This window comes from Leucoraja erinacea, chromosome 19 (genome assembly GCF_028641065.1).
Source record: "Leucoraja erinacea ecotype New England chromosome 19, Leri_hhj_1, whole genome shotgun sequence".
Taxonomy (NCBI): Eukaryota; Metazoa; Chordata; class Chondrichthyes; order Rajiformes; family Rajidae; genus Leucoraja; species Leucoraja erinaceus.
This window is the reverse complement of record NC_073395.1, coordinates 27,745,584-27,762,028: the sequence shown is the minus strand read 5'-3', so window position 1 is coordinate 27,762,028 and position 16,445 is coordinate 27,745,584. Positions and strand designations below refer to the sequence as shown.

General features: G+C 41.9%; 1 protein-coding gene across 1 annotated transcript; it reads left to right on the top strand.

Moving 5' to 3' along the window:
* Nucleotides 1–8,274: 8,274 nt before the first annotated feature.
* lrrc10 (leucine rich repeat containing 10) lies at nucleotides 8,275–11,053 on the top strand. Its single transcript, XM_055650725.1, has one exon. The coding sequence runs from the start codon at nucleotides 9,297–9,299 to the stop codon at nucleotides 10,149–10,151; it is 855 nt and encodes a 284-aa protein (XP_055506700.1). The 5' UTR covers nucleotides 8,275–9,296; the 3' UTR covers nucleotides 10,152–11,053.
* The last annotated feature ends 5,392 nt before the right edge of the window (nucleotides 11,054–16,445 follow it).

The following is a 16,445-nucleotide window of genomic DNA, read 5'->3' as shown; positions in this document are numbered from 1 at the left end:
TTTGCCACAAAATACAAACTTCATGAACCAAATTCTTAGGTTCAATAAAATTCAGTGGAATTTGTGGACTTTAAAATCACTTCACACAGTTTCATGCAATAAAAACATTCTTGTTGCTTTAATTAAAATTTGCGGGGGGAAAAAAACATCCATGTATCTGTATCTGTTTAGTTAATTTGTGAAAACATATGAAGATTGTAAGACCAAAAGGAGAATAAAATAATAACTAAAAACAAGTTCACTCGCGTTTAAAATAAATGGTATAATTTGTAGCTTATTACTCCAGTTCGTGCAGACATTGATTTGATAGACACTGTTTATGTATTATGTTAGGAATACCAGAAAAATGCCAGTTCTACTCCAAATTAGTGATATTGATCTGTAACCTTCATATGTAATCTCTGTTGGTTCAATGCTAAGGCCATTTTGACTTGCTACTGCTGATGGAACATTTTGATAAGCATTGTGTGTTTGCTACAATCCACAAAATACTGACAACACAGAATGTCATTTATCTATGGTGCCAGCATCATCAGCCAACTGATCGTTAACCATTTAATAATTTCACCTCAGATATTCCTGTAAGTTTGAAGGCATGCAGAATGATATGATATTGTCAGACAGCCATGTACTGGCAACAGTAGTGTTTTATTGTGGAAGACAGCTGGTTACAGGTGCAGAGATGAATCGAACAATGTTACAACAGCAATGCTAACAAGATGTTGTAAGTGACTTTACAATTACATTGATATACCAAGCTTTAAACTTAATGTTCTAAAATAATTAGCATCAATGTTATGTTCTCATCTTTTATTTTATCTTTTGCAGTTGGAGTCAACCTTACTTCAGAGACTTGAGCACATATTTGAGAGGAATTATTTGGGAGACTGAACTGTCATTCACTCCAGACACATGAGTAAGAGGAAGAAGCTTGGACTTTATGCCTTCCATCACAGTGAGGAATGTGGGGAATCTGCTGTGGTTGATGTTCATGTTAACTTTTATGGAGTTGTATGTCTTGATGTATGGCTGAATGGTAATTCGCATATCACTGTACCTTAAATGGTACACGTAACAATAAAAGACCATTGCAACCTTTGAACATATGATCAAGACAAATTATTAGGGAGTGCTGCACTGTCCAGGGACGAGCACATAATCTAGAACAAATATTTGGGAGTTCCGATCTGCCTTTTGAATGCAGGATTACGCGTGGACTCTGTGCTTCCTCAGGGGGATATAAAATATCTATTGTACTATTTCACGAGCAGCACAATTCTTCCACTGTCCTAGCGACATTTATTTGTCAAGCAATATCACTAACTATGGTATGGTGTAGAAATTGCCTACTTTATTTGCCATATTTGAACAGTGATGACATTACATTAGTTGGAAGGAATGTTATCATGAACCGCAATCATGAATTTACGATCATTGAAATATTGTGGACAGAAATGGCAATGAAATGTAGAACAGAATTAATCAGAGGGAAGTGAATACTGCAGCACGTAGGTCTAATGAATGGTCAATGCACTGAAATAATAATCGATTTACTTTTCCACAGATGCTTCCTGATCTGTTGAGTATTTGCAACATTCTCTGAATTCATGTTCTGACAAATGGTCTCTGACCTGAAATGTGAACTTTTTACCCACAGATTGAGCCTGACCTGATGAGCATTTCTAGCATTTTCTTTTTCTTAGATTTCCAACACCTGCAGTTTTTTTTTTTAATTTTCATTCCATGTTCTTATTTTAGCAATGTACATTTCCCACTTTAATAAAAAACTTTCCCAAAAAAATGTCTCTTCCTCTATACCCAAGACAGAGACATTGGATGTGAAAATCTTTTGAGTACATTCCAAAAACAAGACCTATATATTCTAGCTTTTTGTCTTCTATGAGGGAAGCAATCTTAAAATTGGGTTAATAAACTTACCCGCAATACCGTGAGTCCTTATCTTGTGCACCAGCCTTTTATATGATACTTTATCAAATATCTTCTGGAAATCCAAGTACACCACATTGACAGGTTGGCCTCCACCAACTCTGCTTGTTATGCCCTTGAAGGACAATGGCAAATTTGTCAAACAATAGACAATAGAAAATAGGTGCATGAGTAGGCATTTCGGCCCTTCGAGCCAGCACCGCTATTCACTGTGATCATCCACAATCAGTACACCGTTCCTGTCTTCTCCCCATATCCCTTGACTCCGCTATCTTCAAGAGCTCTATCTAACTCTCTCTTGAAAGCATCCACAGAATTGGCCTCCACTGAGGCAGAGAATTCCACAGATTCACAACTCTCTGGGTGAAAAAGTTTTTCTTCATCTACGTTCTAAATGGCCTACCCCTTATTCTTAAACCGTGGCCCCTGGTTCTGGACTCCCCCAATATTGGGAACATGTTTCCTGCCTTTAGCGTGTCCAATCCCTTAATAATCTTACATGTTTCAATAAGATCCCCTCTCATCCTAAATTCCAGTGTATACAAGCCCAGTCGCTCCATTCTATCAACATATGACAGTCCCGCCATCCCCGGAATTAACGCCGCACTCCCTCAATAACAAGAATGTCCTTCCTCAAATTTGGAGGCCAAAATTGCACACAATACTCCAGTTGTGGCCTCGCTAGGGCCCTGTACAACTGCAGAAGGACCTCTTTGCTCCTATACTCCTCTTGTTATGAAGACCAACATGCTTTCTTTACTGCCTGCTGTACCTGCATACTTATTTTCTGTGACTGATGAACAAGGGCCCCCAGATCTCATTGTACTACCCCTTTTCCCAACTTGATACCATTCAGATAACAATCTACCTTCCTGTTTTTGCCACCAAACTGGATAACCTCACATTTATCCACATTAAACTGCATCTGCCCACTCACTGGCAGTTCATAGCATTCTCCTCACAGTTCACCTTCATCTGCAAATTTGCTAGTTACTTTTAATCCCTTCATCTAAATCGTTATTGGATATTGTAAATAGCTGCGGTCCCAGCAACAAGCCTTGTGGTAACCCACTAGTCACTGCCTGCCATATTGAAGGGACCCGTTAATCCCTACTCTTTGTCAACCAATTTTCTATCCATGTAAGTACCCCACCCCCAATACCATGTGCTCTAATTTTGCCCACTAATCTTCTATGTGGGATTTTATCAAAAACATGACGCTCTAGGCAATAACCTAGTGAAGCTCTTCTGTACTCTCTCCAGTGCAATCACATTGTCCCTATCGTACAATGGGTGGAATTGCACAGGCAACTGAACCATCCTATCACCAACTAGAGAGTGGTCCTGAGCTACTTTCTACCTCATTGGAGCCGCTCGGACTATCTTTAATCGGACTTTACTGGCTTTTTATCTTGCACTAAATATTATTTTCTTTACCCTGTATTGGTACACAGTGGAAGGCTTGGTTGTAATCGTGTATGGTTTTCCGCTGACTGGATAACATGCAACAAAAGCTTTTCTCTGTACCTTGATACACGTGACAATAAACTAAACAAAACTAAAGTGCGTCTTGTAAAGTTGCAACACAACAATCTAACTCTTATATTTTATGCTCTGACCAATGAAAGCAAGCATGTCAGATGCCTTCTTCATGTCAGATGCCTATCCACTTGCTTCACCACCTTTTAGGGTAACTGTGGACTTGAACCCCAAGATTTCTTTGATCATCAACATCCCTTAGTGCCCTACCATTTACTTTATATATCCAACCCCTATTGGACTTCTCAGAATGTATCAGCTTGGCACTCATCCAGATAGAATTCCAGCTACCAATAAATGCTCTGTCCAAGTTTCCAACTGGAGAGAATTTGTGGAGAATACAAAGTTTACTCTTTAATGTTTGAAAAAAATTGTCTTGTCTCCAGAGGAACCGCAACCCAGAAATTTCAAGAAACAGCAGAAATAAACAAGATTAATTATTTATCTCTTTTTAGTTTCATTTTTTTAGTTTAGAGATACGTGGCGGAAACAGGCCCTTTTGGCCCACTGGGTCCGCGCCGACCAGCGATCCCCGAACATTAACACTATCCTACACCCATTAGGGACATTTTTTACATTTACCAAGTAAATTAACCTACAAACCTGCACATCTTTGGAGTGTGGGAGGAAACCGAAGATCTCGGAAAAAACCCACGCAGGCCACGGGGAGAACGTACAAACTCCATACAAACAGTACCCGTAGTCAGGATCAAACCCGGGTCTCCAGCGCTGCATTCGCTGTAAGGCTGCAACTCTACAGCTGCGCCACCGTGACCTCGACAGGGAATAGAAGCAGTGATTAAAAAATTGGATGTATGGATCTTGAAGCATGCCTCGCAGATCCTAGAATGGAACAGGGCAGGTAGATAATGGTGATGAGGAATGCTTGCCTTTTTAGACCAGGATATTGTGCCAGAATTTGCCAGAGCCGGAACAACATACAGTGAAACTCCATTAAACCAGAACAGTCAGGACATTGGCTCAGCCGGTCTAAAATTATGAGCGTAGAGGCAAAATTTTCACAGGAGTAAATGTTCAAGACTAGAGGGCATAGTTTTATGGTGAGAGGGGCAAAGTTTAATGGAGATGTATGGTGTAATAACACTTGCACAGAGAGTGGTAGACGCCTGGAATGCGCTGCCAGGTGTGGTGGTGGAGGATACAATAGTGGCATTTAAGAAGCTTGTAGATTGCCATTAGGATATGCAGGGGATGGAGGGATGTGCATCTCGTGCAGGAAGAGATTAGTTTAACCTGATATCATATTCTGCATATACTGTATGATTTTATATACTAACAGCCAATATAATCAAATACCTGTCCCTGCTCCCAACCAGCAGAAGGTATAGAAGCTTGAAAAGACACACCATCAGACTCAGGCACAATTTATTCCCCTGTTATCAAGCTTCCAAATGGTCTTTCCCTAAGCTTGGATACTGTCCGATCCACTTCTACCCCATTGTGGACATTTGTCTTTGTCTACGGAACTGATGCGCTACGATGCTGAGAACTATATTATGCACTCTTTGCTCTATCTATTGTACTTGAGTTTGACTTGATTGTATTTATGTATAATATATCTGATCTGCTTGGCAAGCATGGGATTCAATGTTTTTCACTGTACTTCGGTACACATGACAATTATAAACCTACACATGAACCTAAATATGTGATTTTGCTATTATTCCAACCCATTTTTAATCCACCTTTTTAAAAGGTGTTCAATAACAGTTCACTGAATCTGGGTAAGTTTCAAGGGAGGGTGGCCAACAGGTAAGTTTCAAGAGAGTGCAGGAACTAGGACCCCGGCAAGTGGGAGGACATGTGGGAACCAGGGCCTGGGTGTGTGAACATTTCAACCATTGACTACTGAGCCGGATGCTAAATCATCAGGACCTCCAAATGCTCAGGTAGCAAATTTTCTCAGTCTTACTGCATGTTGTTCTTCAGAACTAATGTGACTGTGTTAACAAAGGTTCAATGGAGATCAGTGACGATGCTGCCAGAGATAAAAACATTTTATTATGGGGAGAGATGTGTTGGGCTGTCGTTTCCTTTAAACCAAAAGCAACTGAGGGAAAATTTGTTCAAGAAGGAACTGCAGATGTTGGAAAATCGAAGGTACACAAAAATGCTGGAGAAACTCAGCGGGTGAAGCAGCATCTATGGAGCGAAGGAAGTAGGTGACGTTTCGGGCCGAAACCCTTCTTCAGACTGAAGAAGGGTTTCGGCCCGAAACGTCACCTATTTCCTTCACTCCATAGATGCTGCTTCACCCGCTGAGGGAAAATTTAACTGAAGGTGCATTTTATAAAATCTGGATGATGAACAGGAATAATTAACTTTCTTTAGCGGAGATACCAACAACCTTGGGGTTCCAACTTAATGTTATTGGTTGAAGGATTTCATATTTCATTATGATGCAAAAGGGGTGGCACAATGGAGCAGCAGCAGAGTTGCTGCCTGACAGCAGCAGAGACCCGGGTTGAAACCTGACTATGGGTGCTGTCTGTACCGAGTTTGTACATTCTGCCTGTGATTGCCTGGGTTTTGTCTGATGCTCCAATTTCCTCCCACACTCAAAGATGTCCAGGTTTGTTGGTTAATTGGCTTTGATAAAATTGTAAATTGTCCCTAGCGTGTAGGATAGATCTAGTTTACGGGGTGATCACTTGTCGGCGTGGACACGGTGGGCCGAATAACCTGTTTTCTTGCTGTATTTCTAAAGCCTATTCGAGTCAAAAGTCAGCTCTCTATGCAATCCCATTCGTTTCCCTGCAACCTAATTTCTCTCAAATGCCCATCAACTGCACCATGCTTTGCCCTTCCTGCTGCTTATAACAAGTGTCATTTACAGCAAACATGTAAGTTAACAACCAGCACATTTTTGAGGTAACGGAGGAAACATTGGAAGTTTATAAGGGCCATAGATAAGATGAATGGCCATAGTTTTTCTCCCAGGGTTGGGGTGTCAAAAACCAGGGTGTACAGATTTAAAGTGAGAGAGGAAAGATTTTAAATGACCCGAGGGGCAATCTTTTGACACAGATGGTGGTGGTATATGGAATGAGCTGCCAGAGGAAGAGATAGATATTAATGAAGGACAGGGTCTGACCCGAGTCACTCCCTCTTCTCCCCCATCAGGCAAGTACAGGTGTGTAAATGCACACCTCCAGATTCAGGGACAGTTTCTTCCCAGCTGTTATCAGGCAACTGAACCATCCTATCAACAACTGGAGAGCAGTCTTGACATACTTCTACCTCATAGGAGGTCCTTGAACTATCTTTAATCAGACTTTACTGGACTTTATCTTGCACAGAATGTTATTCCCTCTATCCTGTATCTGTACACTGTGAATGGCTCGATTGTAATCATGGATAGTCTCTCCGCTGACTGGTTAGCTTGCAACTAAAGCTTTTCATTGTACCCCCGGTACAAGTGACAATAAACTAAACTGAAATTTACAATTATGACATTGAAAAGACATCTGGAAAGGAAGATGGATAGGAAAAGGTTTGGGAGCATATGGGCCAGGCGCAGGCAAACGGGAATAACTCAGTTAAGTTACTTGGTCAGCATAGACGAAGTTGGCCGAAGGGCTTGTTTCCATGCAATATAGAACCATGATTCTAAACCAAACCTCCTGGGAAATTACTGTTACAGTCACAGGAAGACCATGCAAACTTCACACTCTTAGACTGGAGGCCAGGATTGAACCTGGGTTGCTGGGATGCTGTATATCTTTTACAACATAGTGGATATGGATCTAGGATGCACACACAACTTAACTATCTGGTAACTACTTTCAGTGCCATACAAGATGACTGAGCAAAAGGTGGGATGTGAGAATAGTGTAGAGATCTTATCTTGACTTGCAGAGACACATTGGGCTGAATAGTCTTTGTCTGTGTTGTAAATGTCTTTGATTCTATAACTGCATGAAATTATCCATGTTGCATTAATGACCAATTACAATGGAATTGTTTACCCACTGTCAAGAAATGCAAGACTGCCTTCTTCCTCCTGCTCCTTTCTGCACAATAGTTAAGAAGATTGGGGTGGGTGAGTGGCTATCAAGCCCCCAGCAATGCTGATTGACAAACATCCTCAAGAAGAAGTGCTTCACTTGTCACCGGATAGTGTACACTCTGGTTTTCACCTATCAAGTGGTGGATGCTCATAATATTACAGCTGAGATTGTAATCACAGTATGAGATGCAATGGGACACAAGAAAATAGAACCAACGATATGCCTCCTGGCTCAAACTGCCCTGCTATTCAATGTGATCACAGCAGATATATGTTGGCCTCAACTCCTCTTCCTTGTCAGTTCCCTATATGCCCTCAATTCCCCGACCTTTCAAAAATGTATCTAATCCTATCTTAAATACTTTGATCTATCCTCCACTACCTTCTGGGGTAGAGAACTCCAGAGATTCGCCACACTTGGAAAAGGGACATTTCTATGCATTTTAAATAACCAGATCCTTATCTTGTAAGAGGCCTTTCATTTGAGACCCTTGCACTAGTGAAAGCATCTCAACATCTACTCTATCATGACCAAAGCCCAACATGCCAAGAAACAGCGGGCATAGGTTTAAGGTGAGGGGGAAAAGATTTAATAGGAACCTGAGGGGTAGTTTTTTAACAGAGTGGTAAGTATATGGAATGAGCAACCAGAGGAGGTAGTTGAGGCAGGTACTTTCACAATGTTTAAGATACTTTTGGGCAGGTACGTGGATAGGATAGGTTTAGAGGAATATGGGCAAGACACAGGCAGGTGGGACTAGTGTAGATGGGGTGTGTTAGTCGGCATGGGCAGGTTGGGCTGAAATAAAAAATAATCTATATTTTGTTTAAGAAAATCTTCAGACCCTTTTGCAGATATAGTTTCTAGCAAAAATATCTGGCATGCCATCCACGTTATATTGCATAAATGAACCACATATTTTATCAGTTCTGTTAAGTTAATAGAAAAGACCAAATAAGGCCAGATTTCTGCATGTTTTCTGCTTTCTCCAGATGTCAATCTATTCTGTTGCCTCTACAATTTCATATGACCTGGGATTTGGACTCAATGTGTTTCTCATGGATCCCCAATATAGAAACATCTGTGGGTGGTGGGCGGAGGATGGAAAATAAATATCTGGACACGAGCCAAAATAACAAGGATTTAGAGAGCATTGCAAGCCCGTACTCAGAATAAGATGACGATAAGCAGAGCGAACATGAATTCTTCCAGTCCCTGTCAGATATTAAAGTCAGCGTTCCCACACATTCAATCAAGCGCTGTATGAGATTGGTATGCAGTTAAACAGAGCTTGAAAAAAACACTGACTGCCGTGTAAACAGGGCGAAGTTGCATAATTCGTGAGAAATAAGCAAGCAAATTGAATGTGGTCCTGGCTGATACAAGGGGCTACTCGGAGGATGAAAATCAAGTCATGGGCGGCAGACTCGACCACGTACACACCACTGGTATTTCACCACAGTGCAATTTATCAGCTGCTACTTTTGAGTTTGCCAAATATCTTTGACAAGAGCACCACTTGGGTTTGTAGATAAGGAAGGCGATGGCATTGGATGCTGGATTCTCAGGATGATGCCTTTACTTGCAGCCCTCACTGTTAAGGGTCACGTTCAATTCGCAATTCAGCCACCACTTCGATTATCAGAGCGCTTCCGAGCTCTCTGCAAGTTCAGCCGAATAGACGCTTCAAAGAGGAACGGTGCCGACCGAAATCTTAATAGTTACACCTGCAACGGTTGAGTAATTTCAACTCTACCGAAAAATGTAGGAGCCGCTGGAATGGGAAACGCTATAATGTCCGTGGTCTCTTTTTTCCCGTCCAAATCGTGCCAGCATTACCTGCTGGGAGGTGATATCGAGGACCTGCCTCCGGATAAAATGATGGATTTGAGTGGGAAACATCTGAGGAAGTTTCCCCTGCAGGTTTGTGCCTTTACTGAACTTATTAAGCTGTACCTGAGCAATAACAATCTGAGGAGCCTTCCTCCCGAGCTTCACCTGCTCAGCTGCCTGCAGATTTTAGCTCTGGATTTCAATCATTTCAAGGAAGTGCCCCAGGTAATCAGTCGCCTCCGCCAACTCTCCTGTCTCTACCTGGGCAATAACTATCTGTGCGACCTGCCGGCTGAGTTGAGCTCGCTGGCTGACCTGAAAACGCTGTGGATCGAGGGCAACTGTTTTGAACAGATCCCCAGAGTGGTTTCCGATATGAAACATCTCAGGATCCTACACGCAGAGTGTAACCAACTCAGCGAGCTGCCCAGAGAGCTCTGGCGCCTCCGTGAACTGCAAAACATCTGGCTTTCAAGCAACTCCTTCTGTGAGTTTCCCCACGTATTGCTGGAGATCGACAGCTTGGAGATCATAGACGTGGACTGTAATTCGATCAGGTTCTTCCCCAGCATGGTCCACATGAAGAACCTGAAGCTGGTGATATATGACCGCAACCCCTGCAAGAGTGGCCCCAGTGTGGGCGAGGACGTCCGCAGAGTGGGGCGGTGGGCAGACTTTCGCCCCGAGGCCACCGACGAATTATTGCCGGGGAAACTGAGCGAGCAAGTGGATGGGGCCGAGCACATTGAAACAACAGAACACAATGAACTCAACGAGGATTCAGGTTCGGTGCGCGAATGAAACAACTTGATCCCACCAGACGTCCACAAAAGGCAATTTGCAGGCTTCCGATTTTATTATAATTATGCAATCCGTGTAGAAATGATAAATACCGCCGCACTCCTGACAAAGCGTTAAGGTGCATGGGGCAACATTTAAAGGAGATGTGCGGGTCACGTTGTATTTTACAGATAGTGCTGGGCACCTGGAACGCGCTGCCAAGGGAGGCAGCTACATAGTGGCGTTTAAGAAGCTTTTAGATGGGCACGTGGATAGGCAGGGATGGATGATTATCGATCATGTGCAAGCAGGTGGGACTAGTTTATCTTGGCCTCATGTTGGTCACAGATATTGTGGGCCGAAGGGCGTATTCCTGTACTGTACTATGTTCCTCTCACGATGTTTACCACACGATACTTGCTTGCATGGGAAGGACGAGGACGGTTATCATCGATGTACTAAGCGAGAAGCTGGAAAACCATACGGATGAAAGCAATAAGAAATGTAAAATGGAAGGAATCAAGAGTAATGTTTATAGGGCGATGTGAAAGTGAGCATTAAATACCAGCCCGGACCTTGGTGTAAAGGTTCAGTCTCTGTCGTATTAATCCTACAATTATTAGCATTGACTTGCTGGTGATATTGTCCTAAGTGATTGCATGAAAATAGTAACTATTCCTTGTCATTAAAAATGTGACCAGGATCTGTGCATGCAACAATCGTTGACTTCATTGGAATGGACTTCAGGCCACTGTGAGGGAAAGGCTGTAGTTTGATAAAATACAGACAGACTAACCATACAAGACCTATAAAGGCAATATCTGTAGGAACACCTTATCATCCAGACCTAAAAATAGCCCGCTAATTGTTTTCTCCAATGGCAGTATCCAGAAGTCAAATAGCCCCCCCCCCCCCCCCCCCCCCCCCCCTCCTCCTTCAAATCCCATTCCAACGAGCCTCGGTCACTCCAGGAGCAGCAGACTGAACGGTTCCACGGCTCAGACTGCAGATGCTGGAATCTTGAGCAAAAACAAAACCGATAGGGAGAACTCAGTGGCCCAGGCAGCTGTGAAGGCCCCGACCTGAAACGTCCCGTCCATTACCCTCGGCGGATGCTGCATGACCCGCTGACTTACATAGATACATAGACAATAGGCGCAGGAGTAATCCATTCGGCCCTTAGAGCCAGCCCCGCCATTCAATGTGATCATCCACAATCAGTACCCCGTTCCTGCCTGCTCCCCATATCCCTTGATTCTGACTAGCCCAGAGTTTTATCTCTCTCCCTTTTGAATGCATCCAATGAATCGGCCTCCACTGCCTTCTGAGGCAGAGAATTCCACAAATTCACAACTCTCTTGGTGAAAAAGATTTTCCTCATGTTAGTTCTAAATGGCCTACCCCATATTCTTAGAAACTGTGGTCCCTGGTTCTGGACTCCCAACATCAGGAACATGTTTCCTGCATCTAGCATGTTTTATCCCTTAATAGTTTTATGTTTCTATAAGAAACCCTCTCATCCTTCTAAATTCCAGTGAATACAAGCCCATTCTTTCATCATGACAGTCCCACCATCACGGGAATTAACCTTGTGAAACTAAGCTGCACTGCCTCTATAGCAAGAATGTTGTTCCTCAAATTAGGAGACTAAACTGCACACAATACTCCAGCTGTGGTCTCACCAGGGCCCTGTACAACTGCAGAAGGACTTATTTGCTACACTCAACTCCTACACTCAACTCCTCTTGTTATGAATGCCATTAGCTTGCTTCACTGTCTGCTGTACCCGCATGCTTACTTTTTCAGTGACTGATGTACAAGAATACCCAGGTCTCGTACTTCCCCTTTTCCTCACCTGACACCATTCAGATAATAATCTGCCTGTTCTTGCTACCAAAGTGGATAACCTCCCATTATTCCACATTATACTGCATCCGCCCATTCACCCAACCTGTCCAACTCACCCTGCATCCTCATAACACCCTCTTCACAGTTCACATTGCCACCCAGCTTTGTGTCATCTGCAAATTTGCTAATGTTACTTTTAATTCCTTCATCTAAATCATTAATGTACATTGTAAATAGCTGCGGTCCCAGCACTGAGCCTTGCAGCACCCCACTAGTCACTGCCTGCCATTCTGAAAGGGGCCCGTTAATCCCTAGTCTTTGTTTCCTGTCTGTCAACCAATTTTCCATCCATGTCAATACCCCACTCCCAATACTTATAGAGTTTAGTGCTCTAATTTTGCCCACTAATCTCCTGTGTGACCTTATCTAAGGCTTTCTGAAAGTCCAGGTACACTCCATCCACTAGCTTCTCCCTTGTCCATTATACCCGTTACATCCTCAAAAAACTTCAGAAGATTAGTCAAGCATGATTTCCCCTTTGTAAATCCATGCTGACTTGGACTGATTCCGTCACTGCCACCCAAATGTGCCGCTATTACATTTTTAATAATCAACCCCAGCATCTTCCCCACCACCAATGTCAGGCTAACTAGTCTATAATTCCCTGCTCTCTCTCCCTCCTTTCTTAAAAAGTGGATAACATTAACTACCCTCCAATCCACAGGAACTGATCCAGAATCTATAGAACATTGGAAAATGATCACCAATGCATCCACAATTTCTAGTGCCACCTCCTTGAGTACCCTGGGATGCTGACCTCGTATCCAGTCTGCTTTTTGAATCTACATTTAATTCCACACATTAGAGACAACTTGAGAACAGATTCAGAAGGTTGTTATTTTGTAGAGATTGAATATGATGCATTGAATTTAAATCTTTATCCTCATCACACCAATCAATTAATATTGTTTTTTGTTTTCTTTCCCAGTTTGGTGCTTCTATATGCTACCGACTAATGTTATCCATGCAGTTACTAGTCTAAAAATTCACGAAGTCATACAGCCCTGAATAAACAAAATCTAAATCCAATTTGATTACAGAAGTATTTTGACAACCCAGAAATATGGGCTTCTGGCATGAATGTGTTAAAAGCATTGTGCAACACCAGCACTAACGCGTGAAACTGCAGTACAGACCTAATTTTAGAGATTTGGCCTTGATAAATCTTGATGGTAATATTACTACTGCAAAGTATTTTCACAATACGCATTGGCTAAGAGAGTAAAATGTCTTTTAAATCTACTTAGAAACAGGTTTATATTGATACCAGCTTGTAGACTGGAATAAATTCCCACTGCACTTGTTCATCACAATTGACAATTAAAAATCGACTGGTCCAGATCAAAATCTGAGGTTGTCTGCAGGATTTTAGCTCAAATTGTTGCCGATCTAGTTACAGCATAACACAGTATTCACAATAATTATTACAATATTATAATTGTATTCACAATATAGCCTTTTCAACATTGACAACCACTTTTCCCCTATATCGTTGTCATAATTTTCAACTAATTGCCTAATCAAATGTTATTAGCACTTCCTTAAACTGCATGAAAAGTTGCTACAGATTTAGTTCAAGCATGTTTGACGTGTCAATAGTCCGACCTGAAAAACAATTCTCAACTTCCAAAATGAAGTGAATTAATCAAAACACAGACCCCAGGGTATCATTCAATACAACAATTTTAACTGATGATAGCACCGTGGATGAGATTGGGACAGAGAAGAGCAAGGCTACAAAAAATTTCGATGTGTATGCTAAGAAAAAAAAAAGATAATATTTCTAACTTGGTTTTGACATATTTTGTGCTAATAATTATACAAATAAAACCAAATTAAAAAATCTACTGGATGATTATCTATTTTCAGTTTCAATTCACTTTGGTACCGTTTTTTAGTGAGCGGCAGCCCAACAAAAAGAATGAAGTGTCTAACCCATCAAATGATAAATTGATGATGATTATTAAATATTGTCCCATGTTCCCTTATTTAACAGGAAGGTGATTGATAGCAAATCTGCTCGTGGCTCCAAGAGAAGCAATCCACAAAACAAGTACATTTAAATATCATAGGTGAGCTCAAAAGCTGAAGCATCGGAAATATGTATAGCATCACATAATCCATGTTCTAAGGACAGTTCACAGGCTTATGGATAATTTTGCAGCTTCCATAAATTTGCCTATATTCAAATGTCACGCTAAATGTTCAAACTGCAGTTGAGTTGCACAAGATAAGTAAAGCTATCTCAAAACAGGATAAGATGTTACAGAATCCATGTAAGCGAGTTCGGTATTACGAAAAACGCAAGGAATCATGGGATTTGTCAAAGGTCATAAGCTAAATCTCAGCTCTATAGATACAGTGGGTATACTTTTGGTCCGATTTTTTGTCTTTTTTAAAGCTTCTATTTGTCATGGCTGATTCAAAGTACCAAGATATGAAGCCGGAAGATTTTATGTCATAGAATGTCGAGGCTTTGAAGATTTTATTAGCGGAGAGGTGGTTTAAACAAGGGAAGAAAAGCTGAACTTGCAGCTCTTGCTGTAGCTGCAGCAATTTAAATCAGTACAAAGAACTCCTTAGTCTATTGAAAGTTATAGAAATCATACATTTAATTTCATTCCCCCCACCCTCAAGAAAAAAAAAAGCGTGACATTTAACTTCGCGATCAAGGAGGCATGAACCAATAAAAACGAGAAAAACATCGCAGCTTTGTACAAAGGAAAAATAATTGCAACTAATTATGTTTTAAAAGTATTTTCTTACCAAGACTAATGAAAGATCAAAAATATGGAGGAAATAAAGCCCTGTTTACACAAAGCAGCTCAGCGCCACTCAAGAGACCGGGCGAAGACGGGACTGGCTTTCATCCGCAGAACCGCGCCTCATTTCTAGCCAGGATCGAGCCTGTGTCCCCGCAACCACAAGCGCTGCCGAACCGCCACTGGACCATCCCCGGTTCTCCCCCCACCCCCACTCGATTGTCCACTCCTCGCCCGAGGACACCGTCCCCCATGCCGACCGCCAGCACAAACCCACAGCCAGTGCCCACTCCTGAGGAACCTGCTTCCCGATGGGCTGCTACTGCGACAAGTGCCAGTTCGCCCATGGCCTGGCTGCGCTCCGCCCCTACGGTACCTGCTGCCACTTCATCCAGCCAGCGGCTGCCCATCTTCAGCAGGATCTGTGTCAGACTGAGAAGGGGTGGAGGTGGAGGACTGCCAGCCAACCCGGCAGAGCCAAGCTGGTTCCAGTGGCTGCAAGTCCGGGGCCACCCCGCACACCTCCTGACAGGGTCACTGGGGATGGGGACAGCCCAACAGCAACAAGAGCACCCCAACCCCGGACGAAAAGCAAGCCTGCCCACAATGCAGCACCACCATTGCCGAGACTTTATAGCTAGTGACCTATGACCTGGGCATGCGCAGTCGGAATACCGAACTTGCTTATTCAGACCCAAGTGATTAATGCTTTTTGATAAGAGTTGTAATTTTTGCATCACAGTAAGATGTACACTGGACAAGATTTGGAAGAGATTACTCACAGAATTGAGACTTTTGATATCGATTTACTCTGGGGATGCACCTGAGATTTTACAATAGTAGGTAGTCTCATTCAAATGTAAATTAATCTATAATTCCTCAAGTTTTCACCACAAATATTTATTATTTATTGGTTCCTGCTGCTTTATTTAACCTTCCAACATTTGTGTCCATGATTACACCATATTAACATACACGCAAAGGCCCTAGTCTACCCAAAAATATTTTGTCAATAAGTTAATAGAATTCAAAAATTAAAGAATGTTCAACTAATTTTATTGCTAATTTACAACTAGTAATTAAACTCGAGCAGTAGCTCTACTCAACAACCCAAAGTATGTAGCTTCCGTTTGCTCTGGTATTTTATTTCATTATTCACATTGAAATTATGTTTTATTCTTAATTGTTTACCATATATCATGTTGTTACTTGCAAGCAAAGCACCAAGGCAAATTTCTTGAATGTATACATACTTGGTTAATAAAATGTATTCAATTTAATTCAATTCAACTCTGCCGATTTCTTTCCTGAAATCTTTATGAAATATTCCCTCAAATACTTTGTTGTGGCCTTTGCTTGAATTTATCAATAATATATGCTCTAACAAGCTTTAACAACAAATGGTTATATTATTCCCACTGAGATAACCCCAAATTTACATTTTCTAGTTCAAGCTAATTGATAATTAGCTGCATAAAATTCACCACAATTCTGATTGAGAAAAATTGACAATGTTTTGAATTGATATTGTTAAGAGTCATAGTGTGGAAACAGGCCCTTCGGCTCAATTTGCCCACACCGCAACAATGTCCAAGCTACACTTGTCCCACTTGCCTGCACTTGGTTCATATCCCTGCAAGCCTGT

Bases quoted from the DNA above. Each gene is read 5' to 3' on its own strand.
- lrrc10 (XM_055650725.1), top strand. From the start codon at position 9,297: ATGGGAAACGCTATAATGTCCGTGGTCTCTTTTTTCCCGTCCAAATCG.